At 51.5% G+C, this 19573-nt stretch overlaps 1 protein-coding gene across 5 annotated transcripts in view; it reads left to right on the top strand.

Annotated features, from left to right (window-relative positions):
* SIL1 (SIL1 nucleotide exchange factor) overlaps window positions 1-19573 on the top strand; it is a 186527-nt gene that overhangs the window by 164359 nt on the left and 2595 nt on the right. For 2 of the 5 annotated variants that reach the window (XM_081035638.1, XM_081035639.1), the window contains 3 exons: window positions 12974-13070; window positions 13515-13679; window positions 17418-18216. In XM_081035638.1, coding sequence (XP_080891764.1) covers window positions 12974-13070; window positions 13515-13679; window positions 17418-17774 — 619 coding nt within the window. In that variant the 3' untranslated portion in view covers window positions 17775-18216. Of the gene's footprint in view, window positions 1-12973; window positions 13071-13514; window positions 13680-15986; window positions 16115-17417; window positions 18340-19573 lie in introns of those variants that run through there. The other 3 variants (XM_081035641.1, XM_081035640.1, XM_081035637.1) reach the window with 3 other exon arrangements.

The raw sequence follows: 19573 nt of genomic DNA, 5'->3' as shown, positions 1-19573 counted from the left end.
TTGGAGGGATTGATTTCCCAGCACACATCTTAGAACTCTTGAGAACAGAATCTGGGTGAGGAAGGAAGTTCTTCCTGAGACAGAAAGGGCCTGTTGAGAGAGGAGTATTGACCATAGCTTGGAACAAGGATTGGCCAGGAGATTTTCCCTGGAGCCCTCTTACCCTGAGGGATCTGGCTTGCTCTGCTGTCCCGCAGCCCCCAGCACTAAGGGGACAATTATGCCACCAGCTGATATAGATAACCTAAAGTAACACCCTCTCTGTGTTCTCTAATAAACTTGATAAATTGCACTGTGTGAAAAATCTCCCATATGTTTTAGCCTGAATTTTCTTTTGCTTAACCCTGTGATTCCTACCTCGCCTCCTGCAGACTGCCTGAGACAATTACTGGGAGACATTCTTTGAATAATTATAGGCCACAGATAATTTCTCTTTAGCCCTCTCTCTTCCGTGTTCCCCACCCTTTAGCCAGTTCTAATTAGCTTCTTTCATCCTTCCTCCCAGTCTTTCCCTCCAGCTTATTAATTTCATTCTCCCCCATGAATCCTTTCTGAGCTGGTTTTGTCTATTTAGCCAGAGAAGCTGAGAATGAGAATCTAGGGCCACTCAGTGGGAGGTGGTACATTTTTCCTTGTTCCTTACACAGGTAGCCCCTCCCACTTCTGAAAACCCCGAAAACCCCAGGCACTCTTTATTAGCAGAAAAGTAACAATAGTAATTTTCATTAAATAGTATATAATATATTGTGATAAAACAACTGTTATTTGAGTGCTTGGTATTTGTCAGAAACTGTGCTAATCTCTTTATGTATTATCACATTTCATCCCTATAACAATCCATGAGAGAAACATTATTAATCTCCATTTTACAGATGAAGAAACAGAGGTCCAGAGAGGTTTAGCAACTTACCCTAGTAACACAGCTTGAAAACACTGGAGCTAGGACTTGAACCCAGGTCTCCTCTCTGACCCCAGAGCAGGTCTTATTCACTAGTTTGCTTACTGAGTTTGGGCTTTTTTGTGAAACAAAAGTTCAGACTGTTGGCTCTCAGCCCATCAAAAAACAAACCATCCCTAGGAAAAGATGTCAGCTATTTACCCTCAGTGTAGAAGAGGCTTTTTGAATTGAGATGATAAAACTGGTGCAGAAGTAAGTTTGTGTGACACTCACTGTAGGTCTTTACAAGTCTCAGCAGCTGGAAATGTCCTTCCACAGGAAATAATACTCTGATCAATTCTTGACTTGCTTTAATTCCTAACTTGAGAGAACATTTTTCTGACTGTTTTCTCTCTCAGATGATTAAGGAAGGCATAAGGAAAAGGGTCTCACTGAAATTATATTCTGAGCAACAGGAAGTATTTGTTTGGTGAAGTGAAAGTGTCAGGGACCTTAGCAGAAAGTGGCCAGGTTTTCAGAAGCCAAGGGAAATGCAGAATTCCCTGAGTTTGGGGGAAAGCAGATTTTAGAAGGTTCAGGAAAAAGGACATATCATGTCTGATGAAGAGCTTCAAGAGGAAAGATGACTCATAGTTTGAGAAATGAAATGTGCTTAATATAGTCATACGTGATTACTGCAAGAAAGAGAAGAGACACCTAAAGAAACCAACATGGCCACGTAGGGAGCAGTTGGAATTGAGCTATTGTCTGAGAGATGAAAAAGGGTCCTCTAACCAAGAACAGATAGAGAAGAAGGGTCACTCTGAGTGTACTGTCAGGAATACCAGGTGGGAGAGACCTGGGATGCTAAGAGAAAAGCACCTGCCTGAGCAGTTAGTGTTCAGAGTGAGGGGAGTGGCAAGGAAGTCTTTTGGCCTCCTGCTTCAGTGAGATGATTCATTTAGTGGATGAAAGAGAGGGGCACCTCCATCCTGTGTTTATTTCTATTTTGCCTTTGACTTCTCCTTTAAGGAGAATGGCCTTCCTGCTAGAAAGAGTAAAACAAGTATGGTAAGGAGGAACTTGAGCCCAAGAGTGTGAGGAAGAAGGAAAAGAGCCACTGGCTTTTCCAAATTAGTTAGAATCTAAAAAATCAAATGAAAATTTATGGACATCATCATGACATCTGTGTGTGTGAATCTTTATGGCATCATGGGGGTTGAGAGAGAGGCAAGGAGACAGGATGAGTAACTATTTTGGTTTGAGAAATAACGGCAAGTTTTTGAGACATGATTTGTGAGTATTTCTAAAGAGGAGATGATTTCTTGGAGCTAGCATGAGTTTGGTAAAAACTGGTCTTGCCAAACTAATTTAATGCTTAATTCCTTCCTTCCTTCCTTCCTTCCTTCCTTCCTTCCTTCCTTCCTTCCTTCCTTCCTTCCTTCCTTCCTTCCTTCCTTCCTCTTTCCCTCCCTCCCTCAGAAAAGTGCATCAATCTTATACATACCACTTGATAACTTATTAAAAGTGAATATATCCATATAACCAGCACCCAGGGTAAGAAATAACGAGGTGTGATCAAACAATACAGCGAATGTTTAAATTTTAAAAAATTTATTACAAAAAAAGACACATTGCCATTAATCCCCCTCAAAATACTCCCCCTCACTTCGAACACCCTTACCCATCCTTCTTGCCACTTTCTGAAGCAGTTCTGGAAGTCCTCTTTCGTGAGTGTCTTTAGTTGCGCTGTCATGGCTGCCTCGATGTCCTGAATAATTTTGACTTTGGGGAAGAGCCAGAAGTCACACGGTGCCAGATCCAGTGAATAAGGTGGATGAGGACACAGTGTAATGTTTTTGACAGAAACTACCAGAAGCGATGTGTGACACAGAGTGTTGTCATAATGGAGGATGATTTATGGCACATTTTAAAATACACCTTCTCTCAACGAAATAAGTTGAAACTTGTCACACACTGTTGCTAAGGTTCGATGCGCCACTTCCCTTATTGAAGATCCCTGCCTTTCCATTGGGTGGCACTTGGCAGCAGCATTCACCATATGTTTTGATCACAATGGAAAGGCTCTTTGTCGCACGTCGCTTTTAATACAGCAGTTACTGTTAAATAAAAACATTCCGGTATATCTTCATCCACCTTATTTACCGGATATGGCACCGTGCAACTTCTGGCTCTTCCCCAAAGTCAAAATGAAAGGTAAACCTTTTGAATCGATTCAGGACATCGAGGCAGCCATGACAGTGCAATTAAAGACACTCACAAAAGAGGACTTCCAGAACTGCTTCAGAAAGTGGCAAGAACGATGGGATAAGTGTGTTTGAAGGGAGGGGGATTCTTTTGAGGGGGATTAATGGCAATGTGTCTTTTACTGTAATAAATTTTTTTAAATTTAAACATTCAACATATTTTTTTATCATACCTCGTAGACCTAAGCACCCCAGAAGACTCTCTTATATTCCCTAACAATTCTAATTTCCTTTTTCAGAAAGATTTGCCAGCCAGGGAGATTAGTCCAATGTTATAGATACAGAGGGAGCCTGCCATTCAGGAAAGCATCTGGCAGAATGTTATGATAATCTAATAGGTCAGGTAGAGAAATGATGATAAAGACACGTGGATGTGTAGCTACGTGAGTGATCAGCTCTAATGTTGATTTATATAAATGGCTCGGTGTCAGCGGAGCCTTCACGGGAGTGATGTGCCAAAGAGCTCATGTCAGACTCTGTCCTGTCCAACCTGTGCTCAAGTTCTTATGTGAGGACTTGGGGACAGAGGACACAGATCACAAGGGGATAACCAAGATGTTGGGTACGTGACAGGATGAGAATCCAAAAGAATAATGACAGGCTAGGATGAAGGGCCCAGGGAGCCAAGTGACATTTTAAATTTTGTTATTAAATTTTTAATTTTATAAATAACCCATGTTCATGTTAAAAAAGTAATTCTTACCACTGAGAAGCAAACCTGTGGTGTTACACTACCCATATTGTGTGTCACTTGCTTGTTGCCTGCTGTGTTCAGGGCTTTGTTGGGGACCACTTCGCTCATCAGAGGGTCATGTGAACAGCATCCAGGGATTTGACGTGGGCAGGCCCAGTGTGCGTCAGTAATGTGACACCAGTACCCACAGCCTAGATGTGGCCTGAGGCATTAGGAGCAGAGGCGCCTGGGCCCACTGGACTCTGGAGCGGTTGGCCTGGCTGGAGCCCTGTGGGTATATTTTGGTACCACCTCTGTAGGGATTTGTCAGCACATGGCACGGCATCCCATGGAGCACTGGGCTTTCCAGAGTCACACAGACAATGTCTGCGGGATCCAGTGAAGCCCCATCGTCAGAGGGGAGCTTTCTTTGAACAGTTGGCTGCTCCTAAGCTTCAGAAGGGCCGACCTGGCAGGGCAGGGCCAGGCAGCCCTCTCTATTTTGAGAGGGTAGACTTGGGACCAGTGGGTATCAGCTTCATGAAAGCAGATTTCAGCTCAATCAGAAGACATTTCTCTAGCAATAGGAAGAGTTTAAAACTAACGTTGGGGCAGCCGGCTAGCTCAGTTGGTTAGAGTGCGTGCTCTTAACAACAAGGTTGCCAGTTCAGTTCCCACATGGGCCAGTGAGCTGTGTCCCCTGCAACGAGATTGAAGAGAATGACTTGAGCTGAGCTGCTGCTGAGCTCCCGGTGGGTGGCCGATGGCTCAGTTGGTTAGAGCTCAAGCTCTCAACAACAAGGTTGCCAGTTCAATTCCCATATGGGATGGTGGGCTGTGCCTCCCGCAGCTAGATTGAAAATGGCGACTGGACTTGGAGCTGAGCTGCGCTCTCCACAACTAGATTGAAGGGCAACGACTTGACCTGGAGCTGATGAGTCCTGGGAAAAACACACTGTTACCCAATAAAAAAATTAAAAAATAAAAAAAGCTAATGTTAGGCTGCCTTGTTCAGTGGTTACCTCCCTATTGCTCCAGTCTGGCTCAAATCAGTGCTAGGCCAACTGATGACAATCATGAGGGGCATTTACAAAAGTCAGGTTTTTGAGCCCCATCTTCTGAGGTCATGATTTAATATGTGTAGGATAAGGTTAGAATCTGTTGTTTTCGAAAAGTGCCCCCATGTGCTCCTTAGAGAAATTGCTGATTCCATAGCTGGTGGGGAAAAGTACAATATCTTATACAAGAACAGCTTGTGCCAGAAAGTAAGGAAGTACTCCGAGAATGATGGAAATGTGTCAGAAAGACGCAGGAGCCAGTATGGAAAGGTTCTGGTGATTAAATCAGGGATAATTTGAGCATCAAAATAATGATAGAAATGGATTATAACCCATAGGTTAAATAAGAATCCATGAATCTACAGTGATATAAATGAATGAATGAATGAATGAATGAGGAAGAAGGAAAACCTCTTCTTTCACGTAGTGTCAACACATACAGATAAAAGAAATCAGATGGAGTTTGAATATCATTGACAAGCATCATTATAATAATTAAGCAAGAATTATCGATGAAGGCCAGAACTACTGGTGAAAGTTTGATGAACAGGCAGTCTTCATATCTCAAGGTGTCTCCCCACAAAATATTTATTAATTTCAAAGGGACAGATAGTATCTTCCTAGTGGAGAAATCTGGCAGATGCCCCCATGACTGAGTAATCCAAGTGAATATGAGCAGTTGTGGGCCTGGCTCATATCACGTGCCTCCTGATATGACGCGCTGAGAGGTTAACATTGCTTTTGTGCTATTCCCGCCAGTGTGCATAACCTTAATTGAATTATGAAAAACCCGTCAGACGAATCCAGACTAAGGGCATTCTATAATTGGCCTGTGTTCTTTTTTTTTTTTTTTTTTTTTTTGGCCTGTGTTCTTTAAAACTGTCAATGTCATGAAAGACAAAGGAAGGCTAAGGTAGGACGTATCAAGGTTAAAGGAGGCGTAGAGCGTCTGCAAAATACATCACGGAGTCCTGGATTGGACTTTGGACCAAAATTGTGTTTTTAAAAAGGATATTTTAAAGGATATTCTAAAGTATCTGATGATCTATAGATTAAAGTCTAACAATCTATAGATCATGTATCATTGTTAATTTCCTGAGTTTGATCAGTGTACTGTGGTTCTTAGGAAATTCGCACTTGATATAGTTAGGAGTAAAGGGGCAGCAAATGTTCCGGAAAAGAAAAAGTATGTGTAAATCTATATAGCGAAAGAAAGTTTGCTATATTGTTAACAATTGGTGACTCTTGATGGAGTTCTTCGACTATTTCGCAACTTTTCTGTTCAGTTATTTTTCCTGTGTAATTTTCTGTAATTTTCTAAGTGACCAGTCTGAAATGATTTAAGGGGAGAAAGTACCCCGGGTGACTGTGATACAGAGCTGCATTTGAGAGCTGCCAGTGGTCTGTAGACATTTTGGTACCCCTCATCTCTCCAGAGGTGGGCAGATTATCAGTGTGTGTGTGCGTGTGTAAGGAGATGCTAGAGACATTCTTGTGAGTCGTGAATTGTGGGCATCAACGTTTGCTTACGTGGCTGGCTTCTGGTTGGGAACTATATATGAGTGGGTCCAGTGACACTCCTATCCTTCCCCCAGTATCAAATGGAAGTTCTGAGGAGCCCGGTGTGGTTCCCTCCACACTTAGCTGGTATAAGGCTCCTTACAGGCCAGGTGTTGTGTTTCTTCACTTTCCTGTGGAAGAGTGGTATGTGGCAATTATGTTTTTGATGAACCTATTCTGTTTTTATTCAAGTTGGTAATTGTCCATATCTTGATGGATTGATTGCTTACCCCTATGAATCCCTAGATGGCAGGCTAGTGTAGATCCCTAATGGACCTACCTCTTTCAGGAGTGTACGTCCTGTAAATCCTGTGTTCCACAGGTGATCAAGGCCACACGCTAGGGCACGGACAGGATGAGGCCACGAGAGAAGGAATCTTTCTCTGTGGGCGAGAAGGTGAGCGTGCACAGTGTCATCAGGCAGGCCCACCAGTGATTCAGCCTGACCACGTATCCCCTGAGATAAGCCGCCTTGCCCCACCGCATAGCACCTTCTCCAGAAGCATTTCAGAAAAATGGCAGTTTCCCCCTCTGTATTAAGAGAATGAAAAGAAATGATATTGTCCTACTTAGAAATATTGAGGACTTCTGAGGGGGCACGTACCCCGATGTGTCCCCAGTGTCCCATGGATAAGTCTACATTGGGACTGGGCCTCTGGATGACATGGGCTCCGCTGCAGGGGTTTCACCTTAGTGTTTTCTCAGCCCCCATCTAATGTGTCAACCTAATCCTCATTTCCCATCCCAGAGCTCCACCTTTTCCAGTTCTCCTTTTTTTCAGTCCTTTTAGTTCTGTTCACCCCAGCAGTATTTCTGTGCATTTTCTGTTTCTTTGTACACACCCATGGTGCCAGCCGTGCCTGCTTTGTGGCCATGTGACCTGTACCGCTGCACAGGACCCCACACTGAGAAGGGCCCGAGCTTGGTTTAATGCTCTGCCCTCACCATCTTGAAATACCGTTTCGTTTTTGAAAAAGGACTCCACATTTCCATTTTGCACTGGGCCTGAAAATTACATAGCCTGTCCTGAGTGCCAGGGACGGAGAAGGGCAGCTCCTGTCTCTGAGTGCTTCTGGGCAGCGTTTTCATGCCACCCACCCCGGCCCAGCTTGGCTGCACACCCTGAGATCAGCTTCACCCCCCACCCCAGACACTTGCTTGGCTTGGGTTAGCTAAAATCGGTCCTCTGACCTTTGGTAGGTTGCCCACATCGGTCACCCTGACCCAATCGGTTTGGTTTCTGCAAATGCAATCACTTCCATTTTTGCAATCCACCCCCCCCTCCCCCCAGAATACAGAGTAGCAGCTGCTGCTGCCCCTCTGCACACAGGCAGCTGACTCGCCTGCTGATTGTGAACATCCCAGGAATCCAAGTGCTAATGGTATTTATTCAGTCCAACCGGCTTTGCCCTGAACGAGGTTTATTCCCATTTATCTCATTGGAGACCAGCTCCATCCTTAATATCCTTTTGTTGACTTTGAGCACATCGGCGCCACTGATGTCACTAAGGTATACCAGGTCCCTGCCCTTTTAACTCACTCAAATCCCCAACTGTCAGGACACCCACCTTCCAGCCAGTAAGACTTCCCACCCCAAACTCTGCAGCTCTGGTCTGGAATCTGCAGGCGGGAGGCGGATGAGGCCAGTGTTACGTACCCAAGGCACCTGGGCTGAACAAAGCTGCCTTCTCAAGGATACCGTCAGGCCTCTGTGTAGCAAACCCACTATAATCATAACCTTTCAGTCACATGCATCGACTGGCATTTTGGCATTATTAGCTGTGCTCTCTTAAACGCAAGATAGCAAGGACACAGAAGTGAAGGGACTTGCCCAAGGTCATCAGCCATTGTTCACAAGATTCTCACCAAGGGTTCTCCAGGCCTGGCCCTGGCCCCTTCCCTAGACCTCACTCTAAGCTGTGTTGGGCTTTTCCTCCCTCAAAGCACACAGCACTGAGTTTTCAGAGCCCAAGGCAGAGCTGCCTGGAAAGAAAGAGGCTGAGAACATCTTGGCGTTTGCCCCTCCAGGACAGACTGCTCAAGAAACAACGGGCTTTGCTTCTGTTGTCCCTGCCTGGATGGACTGAATGCCATCTGAAAATGTAAGCCACATCTTCCCCACTCTCCCTCTGCTGCGTTTCCTCAGCCTCTTGAGTGGGCGGCACTAAAAGGCTATTTTCAGAAGGTATTGTATGGAACCCCTGAAATGTGTGGAGCCCTGAGGCCTCAGGCAGGGCCCAGGGTTATGTGGAGGCCCTCATTTAAGCTGTCAGGGCCCAGGGCTGCTGAGGCTACTTGGCTCCCCACATTTGGCCCATGGTCCTCTACTCACCCAGGCCCTTCTGGACTGCTGCAGGTGAAAAAGTCGATTTATTGCCTTATGAAAGTGATTTCAGCAAGTGACTAAAGGCATCAGGCTTTCTCTTTCCCTCTGGTTTCCTTCTACCGTGTATGAGCTCTATTCTCTTGTCATCTAAATGGGCTTCCCCCATGGGGATGGGGTGGGACCTGGCCGCTGCTGGCATGGCTGCAGATGCTTCTGGCTTACAGCCACCTACCTTGTGGAGAAGAGAGCTTTTCTCTGTCCTGACTCCAGTGTAGGAGACTGAGGGGCTCTGATTGCCCAGTCCTGAGCCACCCACTGAGGCCCTGGTGATGGGGGGCTGTCATGGGCCAGCACTGGTCCACAGGCCTTCCCCTGTAGCCTGGGGAGTTGAGACCTACCCCATCAGGACCACAAGGAGTGGAGAGGCAGCAGTGTCTCAAAGGAAGGGAGGAAAGGGTATCCGTGCTGCGAGGTGGGGCTGAAGAGTTGCTGGGCAAATTAGGCACTGACCACATTGCCAGAGCCTGGGACTGGTGGCTCTGCCTGGCTCCAAGTGTCCTCTAGCTTATCTCCTATCCCTGAGGTTACTATTCTGAGCAAGGTCCTGCTCCTGGGTTCTCTCTGGTATCTGTGCCCCAGCAGCACTTATTTTCCACTTCCCATTTTGCCTTGGGTGTAGGCTGAGGAAGGAGAAGCAGGAGCAGGGTCCGTTTGCTGGGCAGTGTCTGGGTCCTGTCGCCCCTTCTTGGTCCCAGCCAGCAGACCTCCTTGGCACTATGACCAGCTGCACCTCTCAGCCCTATTTTCTTTTTTCTTCCCCCCGCTTTTTTCCGTCCCCCTCCCCCAATCCGGTTCAAGCCGTTGTTTCTCAGTCAGAAACAAGTTCCCCCAAAATAAGACCTAGCCGGACAATCAGTTCTAATGTGTCTTTTGGAGCAAAAATTAATATAAGACTTGGTATTATATTATACCCAATCTTATGTTAAAATAAGACCGGGTCTTATATTAATTTTTGCTCCAAAAGATGCATTAGAGCTGATGGTCCAGCTAGGTCTTACTTTCGGGGAAACACGGTAGTTGTGTAGGGCACAGCTCCCTGGCCCATGCTGGTATTAGGAGCTGCGCTCCCCCAGCTGAGTCAGTCGGTTGCTGGTTGTCAGTCGGTCCGCTCACAGCAGCTCAGGGCAGCTCTCAACGGCTGCAGGCCGCTTACGCTGGCCACTGGCTGCTCATGGCAGCACACGGTAGCCCATGGCAATTCACAGCAGCCCAGCTCCAGCAAGAGCTGTTGTTCACAATCTTAGCTGTAGAGGGCACAGCTCACTGGCCCATGTGGGACTCGAACCGGCAACCTTGGTGTTAGGAACACAGCGCTCCAATCACCCAAGCCACCAGGCCAGCCCCTCAGGCCCATTTTCAATGACTCTCCAAGGCAGCTTTCCACTGAAAGGTCTCCTTGCCTCTCTGAATATGCTAATGCTGTTCCCTGAGCATCTACCCTTTCTCCTCTCCGCAGATTGTCTTCCTCACCTCTACGCCAGCTTCCTACAGTCTCACCTCCCATCCGTCCTGGCTCTTCTAACCCAGACTTACCTGTTCTTTCCTGAACCCCTACAGACCTTAGGTTCATTCATTTACTCACTCTGACACCAGTAGAAGCCGGTGGTTACGCCTCTCATACGTGTGGATCCTGGCTTGTTCCGTGTTGAATGGCATAGAGCAGGCCGAGCTTCCCCAAGGATCTGTCCTGCGCGTGGGCTTCTCTGAGCAATTACCTCGTGGTGGCTTGCCTCTCCACGTTTCCTAGGACTGGTGCTCCCGTGGACGAGAAGTACCAGGGAAGCCATATCTCTTACTGGCTTTTGGCATCTTTCCTTTACTTCCAATCAACTTATCCTTCTCTGGAGGATTTGCCTACACAGTACGTGCCTGCCCCTTTTGCCCCTGTTTGTGCTTTGGTTCCCTTTAGAGGTTTGAGTCTTCTCTCCCCTTCTACCAGGTAAGACGTGGGCAGGCAGAGTCCAAGTCTCCTGCCTATTGTCTCTCCCCGCCCCCAGTACCACCTCGTGTTGGTGACAGGCTGCTGGTCCTGTCCCTGGACCCAGTGTGCTCAGACCGGGGTCCTTGGACACCCCCTCTGTTCCCGAGCTCTGATCTTGTCTTTCTGGTTTGCTGGATGACTGTCTTGTCTCTGGGTCTTGTTCTCAGCAGCTTTGCAGACAAGGCGAAGCTTCGTGTGCTGTCATTGGAAGGCCTTGTCTCTGTCACTCTGAGGCCCCGGAGGATGGGACTCTTGGGTGGGACTCCCCGCAGCTGACGCGATGTCGTGCCTCGCCGGCCCCCCTTCCTCAAAAGGCAGCATTTGACGTTTGTGTGAATTTCTCAGCGGTCTTTGTCCTTTCCTAGACCCTGCCTGTTGCGGGTGAGCATTCCTCAGGCCCACGTGGGCAGAGACAGCCCTAATTAGCTCACGCTTTGATGAAACAGCTGCCTTTCTCAAGTTGGGGGAGCAGGGTCAGGCCCCCAGGCATCGGCCCCCACCTGCCCATCAGCCTCCCTTCCCCAGAGCCCCCAGCCCATCTCCGGGCTGCTCCTCAGACATGAGTGCAGCTGCAGTAGGACAGGTCGGAACCCACCCTGCATGTCCTTTCTGGCCGAGAGGCTGCCAAGGGACTCAGAGGCATGAGGGCTCCTTCCACGTTACAGCAGGTCTGCTTTGTCTGCTTTGAACCTTGAAGCTGGTGCCTGGTAGGAGAAAGGGTGGGCCATCTATGACTCTCGCGGGCCCCACCAGCATGCCGCTTGGCCAGCTTTTATGGACCCTCTCCCACAAGCAGCAGTGTGCATGCTTTCTTACTACCCGTGTTCCCTTTACACTGGATTTTGGACCAGGAGCCAACTCCCTCTGATTTGTCTGCACCCTGCCTCATTTTCCAGGATGCCATGAGGACCCCCTGCCAAGGTTGGTGGGGGGGGGGAACAGGTGCTTTGGGGTCTCCAGGGAGTTGGGGGCCATGCTAAGGAAAGGCAGCCGGAGCCTGGTGGAGACTTGTTGCCTTTGTGGGCTGTCTGACCTCTGGCCTTGCCCCTCACCTTGCTGCTGACCTCAGGCTTTTTGTGAGCCTGCTGCCTTTCTTCTCTAAAGCCCCGTACGTGTGTGTTGAGGGAGCCTTGACTTTCCTCACAGGCCTAACTACATAGGTCCCTGTGCTTGGCACTGGTTCCTTAATTCATCACTAATTTGATCTGAGAAAGCAAGGATCCTGCAAAGGGTATCTTGCTGGGGTTCCTAGCCGTGTCCCGGGCCTGGTATCCTGCCCTAATGGAGGCTCACCCTCCATACCCCGCATCCTTTCAACCAGGAGAGCTGTGCCTGAAATGTTTGTTTGAATCTCATCACTCTTTCTCTAGCCCAGATTGGGGAAAGGCGTCCCAGAGGCAGCTCTGGCTTCTGAGTGTTTCAGTTTCTCGTTTGTTGCTTGGCACAATCAGGGTTGTATACATGTGTTTGTTCATGCATTCCCTACTGTCCAGGGTCCTGTGATACGGCAGGTTCTGTGCTGAGCGCGGAGAATACAGCTGCTCACAGAATGGAGGTCTGGTGGGGAGGCCCTGGGTTGCTCCTGTTGTTGGATCTGCTCAGGGATTCACAGGCTCCCTGGACCTTGTGCTTCCTTCCTGTCTTCCTCCCGGGACCGTTCACTACGTGCTGTGTGTGTGCTCCACCGAGGCGCAGAGAAAAGAGGAATGGGTCCCTGCTCCTAGGACCCACGGGTACTTGCCCCTCAGTGTGTGATGTGCCTGGGGTGATGGAAGGAGCACCCCACATGGTTTGGGGAGCATGGAGGAAGCTTACCATAGGAGGACAGCGCCTTCAGCATCAGAAGGACCTTCAAATGGAATTGGTGATTTCGCTTCTCAGATCCCCCAAGCCCATTGGCTGCTGAGCAGTGGGAGGCTGGCACGGGCCCTGGGCCCTGTCAGCTGTGCCACAGGCCATTGTACAGGTGGCTCCACACTAAGTAGTCTGTTCCCCGTCTAAGTTCTGGCTTGTGCAGAGTGGGAACCCCCTTTGTGGACACTGTCTCTCCCCAAGTTTTGCTGGTATGGCATCAGCTCCCTAACCACGCCGGTGCCTGGGCTGGGCACAGTGGTGTACGACCAGGTTGGTGAGCAGGTGCAAAGTCATGCTTTCCTCTGCTTTTCCCCCAGCAACCCAAAGGTCCAGGTGGAGGCCATCGAGGGGGGAGCCCTGCAGAAGCTGCTAGTCATTCTGGCCACGGAGCAGCCTCTCCCAGCAAAGAAGAAGGTGGGTTTCTGCTCGCTCCTACCCAGCCCCCAGCACATCCATGGAGCCTGAAAGGCAAGGGTCCCTTTCTAGGCTGTGCATGTCACCTTAGGCGGCCTGAGTGGCCGTCCACTGGGGAGCGGTCCCACTCACCTAAAGCAGCACAGCAGCATGCAGGGCGTCTGGAGGCCCGGGTGCCGTTCCCACGGTGTGGTCTTGGCTTCCACACCCTGGTTTCCTGCCCTCTGTTTGTCCACTGGGTGATGTTAAGTGTCTCATGTGTCTCCTGGCTTTCCCAGACTTGGGTTCTGGGGTGTAGTTGTACCTAGGGTAGTGGGTGGTGCCAGAAAGAATGGGGGCTGGACTGGGGTAGTTGGCACACTTCTCGCTGCCTTTTGTGGGCCTTGGGGTAGGGCCGGCTCTGTGTGGCTCCTCACCCCTCACCCTCTGGGTCTGTCTCCCCAGGTCCTGTTTGCACTGTGCTCCCTGCTGCGACACTTCCCCTATGCCCAGCAGCAGTTCCTGAAGCTGGGGGGGCTGCAAGTTCTGAGGAGCCTGGTAAAGGAGAAGGGCACAGAGGTGCTGGCCGTACGCGTGGTCACCCTGCTCTACGATCTGGTTACTGAGAAGGTGAGTGTCCAGGCCTGCCCTGGCCCCTGTCACTTTGCTTTGTGTTTGCTTCTGGCCCTTTGACCCTGGCCCCCTCCCATGTGTCTTCTGTCCATCCTTCTCTCCTCATTAGTGAATGCTCCTGAGAAATGTGCCAGCTCTGAACCAGGAAGGCAGGGATGTTGTGGGGACCCCTCCTCAGGGCTCTGAACCCAGGATTTCTGAGGCATCAGGAGGGAGGTCCTATGGGAAATGACTGCTAAGCTGAAACCTCAGAGCTGATGAGGAGGGGAAAGGGCGGGGTGGGGGGCTGGTCAGGGCAAAGTGTGCAAGCCCAGGGGTCAGCGAGATCGAAGGCCAGAAGTAGCCAGGATCAGCCCTTCGTGGAATGAAAGGTCACGTGGCTGAAGCATAGGGAGGGGTGATGAGCAGTGGGATGGAGCAGCTCGGTCTGGGAACTGTCACAGTCATAGCAGACAGGAGACCAAGAGCCAAGGGTGGGAATGATGTTGAATCTTAAGATTCTGGAAACCTGGAGTTGCCTCTTCTGGGAGCTTTGGCTCTGGGCAGGGGCTCAGAATAGTTGCCCTGGAGGGGCCCCGGGGAGCCCAGGTGCTTGCCACCTGGGAAGAGACTTGGTGTCCGGCCCACTTTGGTCTTTGTGAGCCTAAAAATTGTCTTAATTAAGGAGAATAAAGCTAGCCAGGCCTGGATTCGTAGTTCAGCTGCCGCAAAGAGCATTGGCAGGGCTCTCGGCTGCCTGTCTCGGATCACACTCTCCCTGGAACAGCCAGGCTGTGGATTGGTGGGGCAGTGCTAGGCCGCCATTGGAACCAGTGCTGAGTGTCTGAGGCTGGGGGGCCCAGCCCTCCTCCCTGCCTCTCCTGTGCTCTGCGCACCCCTCCCCCAGGCCTCAGGCGGAGGGTTGGGGTTGTCCATCGCTGCTTCTCTCTGTCAGCTATTGCTTTTCTGTGGGCTCGTCCTCGCTCTTACTCTGTCTCTCTGCCTCTCTCTCTCTCTCTCTCTCTGCCTCTCTCTCTCTCTGTCTCTCTCTGTCTGTCTCCCCCACCCCCACCTTCTTTAAGCTTCAGAACCCCCATTTCTCAGAACAGCAGGCAGCCATGTGGTGCTCACATCCACTTAATAAGGCCGAGGCACAGCTGTCCTGGGAGTGGACCAGTGAGCCTGGAGAAGGACATGTACATTGACTGCCATTTCCCAGGAGAAACTGATCTCTTTCCTCTGGGGCCTCAGGTGTCCCTTTGCTGGCCCCAACCCGTCTGGTGGGCGCTGACGTCAGCTCATCCCCAGAGAGTGACCAAAGCTGCCCTGAGTCAGCCGGCCCCGGAGCCCGTCTCTGAGGCTTGGGGTGCTGTGAAGCTCAGGGAACGGCCTGGCATTTCTCTGCAAACAGTACAGAGATAGCCGTCCCCCTGCAGTTAGGGAGCTTCAGGACAGATCAGCCGTACCGTACGCTGGAGGACTCAGGGCTTCTGTGTTCTTGTGGTTCCGCAGAAGATGGGAAGAACTAGCCACACTGGGGATGGGTCCAGAACCACCTGAAGGTGGATGTTTGTCACGTGTGGGGAGGTAGCAGCTAAACTGGAGGATTCCCCTGGATTCCCCCTCCCAGACCACTGCTCCTGCAGGGAGGGGGTGCCTGCCTGTGGTCGGCAGCCATGTCCTCTCGTGCTTCTTGGAGCTGCAGGGCCACAGGGTGACCCAGCCGCTGGTTCCTTCCACAAGTGGTGACTGGATGTCTGCCTGTCTGGCGCTGTGCCAGGTCTGTGGTCCCTGCCCTCCTGGTGCTTCTAGGCAGACACATTTCAGAGAATCACACAGAGCATGTAGGCCTTGGAGGCTTATGATCAGAGCCCCAACCTTTTTTGGGGAGTCAGGAGCGTTGCTGAGATCTGAGAGGTGAGTCAGGTTAACTGAGGAGTCAGGTTGGGTTCGAGTGTACTTGAAGTGGGAGCTGCCCCTACAAGGGCCCTGGGGAAGAGGTAGTGTGACAGGTGCCAAAGTGAGGGTGTGTGTGGGGACAAGGCCAACGGCAGGCAGGGGCAGATCCTGGAGGGGAAGGGATTTACTGTTTATCATCAGAAATGCCCGTTGTGAAGGGTTCGGGGCCGGGCATCACTGTCTGCCATCAGAGGATGGGAGGAAGCAGGTTGGGAACGGGAGGCAGTGGACTGAAGAAGTGCAGAGGGGAGCATGGCACGTGGGCAGAGCTGGGAGCGCTGGGATGTTTTGGAGGTGGAGCTGGCAGGACGCAAGGATAAGGTCAGAAAAGGACTACCATAGCCCTCTCAGCCTTTTCTGTTCCAGGACGCTGCCCCTGCTTCCTCCACCAGCTCCAGTGGGCCCCAAGGCCATCGGGTGGGCCCTGATCTTTTCCTGGGCCTCCCTGTTGCCTTCTCTGTCCCCTATACGCCTCATTCTCTCCTGGACTTAGGGTAAGACTCCTTCTTTCTTCTTGTAGGTATGTTTAGTACGGCCCATATGGGACATTTCCAACCCTCCGACCCTCCACCTCTGCATAGCCTTCCCCTGACATTTGAAACAAGCTGCTAACTTGTTAGGATTCAGGTGCTTCCGTTCCTGCCTCTGGCAGCCTGGCAGGATGGGTTCCCGCCATATTCTGCTGATAGGGATGGGTTTCTGCACTTTACAGACACAGGCCAGGTATATAGCTTTCTGCAACTGCCCAGACCCTCAGCGTAAAGGCCACCCTCCTTGGAGGGACGCTCAGGCCTCTGTGTGCTCTGTGCCCATCGCCCAGAACAACCTGCTATTCTTCTAACACAAGGTGGGCCCCAGCCTGCTGCTGCGGCCCGCAGTGTGTGGACCCTCCACCATGTCCACTGGACAGCTCCCACTTACCCCTCCAGACTCGGAAATGCCATCGTCCTCTGTCCTTGTCCCTGACTCCTCCGAGGGCGCGGTCAGTGGCAGCAGTGCTGCTCACGCAGCTGGTCTGGCTAACGTTTGCGGAGGTGTAGGCGGTGTAGTGGTAACTGGTATTGAAGCGCCGTCGTCGGGTGTGGCTGCACGTTCACGCTCGCGTTGAGTCCCCAGCAGTCCTGAGAGGTTATGTCATCTCCACATGAGAAATGATGACGTTGGACCTTGAGAAGACTAAGTGCCAGCCCAAGATCATTCAGCTCTTAGTGATGAAGCAGGAATTTGAACCCAGACTGTCTGCCTCCACACTACGCTGCTGGACTAACTGTCATGCTAGTTAGGAATTACAGTAGTGCCTCGGTTTTCGAACATTTCAGTTGACGAACGCCGTAAACCTGGAAGTAAATGCTTCAGTTTTCAAACACTCCTCGGAAGTCAATCGTGTCACGCGGCTTCCGCTGAGTGCAAGATCCTGAGGCCGAGCTGTCGGCTGTTTTCGAACGTTTCAGAACTCCAATGGTCTTCCCGAACGGATTACGTTCGAAAACCGAGGTTCCACTGTATTCAGTTAATTTTTATTCTCCTGCTAGACCCTGAGCTCCTTGAGGGCAGGGACCATGTCTCCATCTTGGCTTCTCCAGCATCTGGCACATTGCAGTTGTTTTGATGAGTGGATGGATGGACAGATGGGTGGACAGGGGAGCATGTGTGAAACCGTGAACCCCCCTGGCCTCCCATGAAAGGCCTTTGAGGCCCCAGGGGATAAAGAAAGAGGGTGCAAACTGTCAGCCACGTGCCTTTGCCTCTGAAGGGCAGAGCTGACTGCTCTCTCTGTCTCCCCCCCGCACCTGGCAGATGTTTGCCGAGGAGGAGGCTGAGCTGACCCAGGAGACGTCCCCAGAGAAGCTGCAACAGTATCGCCAGGTGCACCTCCTGCCGGGCCTGCGAGAACAGGGTTGGTGTGAGATCACTGCCCACCTCCTGGAGCTGCCTGAGCATGACGCCCGCGAAAAGGTGCTGCAGACGCTGGGAGCCCTCCTGGCCACCTGCCGGGACCACTACCGTAAGGACCCCCAGCTCAGCAAGATGCTGGCCAGCCTGCAGGCTGAATACCAGGCTCTGGCTGCCCTGGAGCTCGAAGATGGCGAGGACGAGGGCTACTTCCGGGACCTGCTGGGCTCTGTCAACAGCTTGCTGAAGGAGCTGAGATGAGGCCGCCCCCAACATCGGGACTGGACTGGACCGCTGCTAGTAAGGCCAAGAGGCACCAGCTGGGGAGGGTTCTTCAGGGGACAGCAGGCAGGAGGGAGACTCCCTACTGGGGCCTGGGCGTCATCTGGGCAGTGCTGGCTTGGCCATTAAATGGAGGCATGTAGGCCGTTGTGTGTCTGTCTGCTGTGAGTCTGTGTGGACGGCACAGTCCTGTGGTCGTTAGGTGGGTCGCGGCTGGCAGGCCCAGAAGGCTCCTGGTGACATGCTGCATGGTCAGCCCAGGGCGTCCAGTAACAGGCGATCTGGGCGCAGGAGTTGGAAAACTTTGGGGCCCAGCTTTTACCACCCAGTAAGCTCTGTAACCTTGGGAAGTCACTTAACTTCCTGAGTCTGTTTCCTCATCTGTCAAAGAGGAGTGCCATTAAATGACAGAAGATGTGCATAAAGGGCTGCACCAGTGCCTGGCACCTGTGCTTGCCTGTTCCCCTGCCCCGCTATGAGGTGGGGGGTCTAGGGATTATCTCACGGCCCCCTCTACCTTGTGCTCAAGTAAAAGCTTTGAGGCCATTGGCCTGGCAGAAGTCTGAGGGCATCACCACACTCAGTGATGGGCTGGGCTAGAGTGATTGGTGGTGGGGCTTGGGTGGGAGAAGGATGCCAGGGATGGCTGCTTGCATTCTGGAGGCCCTTGTGTGTAGGCTCCCTCCAGGAGAGGAGTGACCCGGCTAAAGCTGGCAGTGGGAGCCCACGCCTGCTTCTCTGTGCCCTTGCCCCTCTCCTGTGTCCATGCTGAGCTGGGCAGAGTCCGAGGAGGGCTTGGAGGCGGGGGCAGAGGAGCCTGGCAAGTCCCGGCGCCCACCCCAGTGAGACTGGGAGCCTGCTGCAGGTTGCCACGGCAACCCCAGCTCTGGGCCTTCCTGATTTGGATTCTGGTGCATTTGTTTACCAGCCTTTCCCAATGCACCCAGAGGCTCATGCCTGCTGCTCAGGCAGCCCCTCCCAGGCTCCATGTAGAAATCTTCTCCTCCTGGCCTTGCATATAGAAATCTCCGCTTCTCTGAGCTCAGGGAAAACTGAGGCCCAAAGAAACTTGGGGTGTAGTAAGAGGCTTACTCCCCTGCAGTCCGTTTGCTCAGCCTCAGACCCTCTGCTGCCCACCTCATGCCACAGTACATAGGAAGCTTGGGAGACAGCTGTTGCCTGCACAGAGCCCCCCCAGGAGGGCAGGAGGAAGCAGGAACGTGTTTCACCAGGGTAGGAAGCCTCGGGGCTCAGGCAGAGTGGGGATCACACCCAAAGTCTTATCAAGTGTTGGGTACTGCCTCACAGTCTTTAAAATCTCTCAGTAGCCTTCAAAATACATTTTACAGGTGAGAAAATCATGGCTCAGACAGGCTCAGTGATCCACCTGAGGTCACACAGCTTGTGGGTGGCAGAGGTAGGATTTGCTGGGCTGACCATGCTGTAGAAGCTGGACTGTGCAGCTCAGAAAGGGATAGTGTTTAATTTGACGGGCAGCGGTTGGAGGGCAGAGAGGAGGTGCTGGGACCTGCTTGGCTAAGGTCAAGGTCAAGGGTCACTTTAAAGATGGGCTCAGCAGGATCTGTGGGTGGATTTGAGAATGGGGGACGATGCGGCGTGGGGGGTGCTGGGAGATAGGAGATGTGGGTTTGGGGCTGAGGATGGTCTGAGTCTCGTCCTGGCAGAGGCGAGAGCTGAGGCTGTGGGAGCAGGTGCCTCCGAGCGAGGGCTGGCAGAGATGTGAGGAGCTGCGGAGGGGGGCTTGTGAGGTCCTGAGG

The sequence above is a fragment of the Rhinolophus hipposideros genome (assembly GCF_964194185.1).
Source record: "Rhinolophus hipposideros genome assembly, chromosome: 23".
NCBI lineage: Eukaryota > Metazoa > Chordata > Mammalia > Chiroptera > Rhinolophidae > Rhinolophus > Rhinolophus hipposideros.
This window is presented reverse-complemented; position numbering and strand designations above follow the sequence as displayed.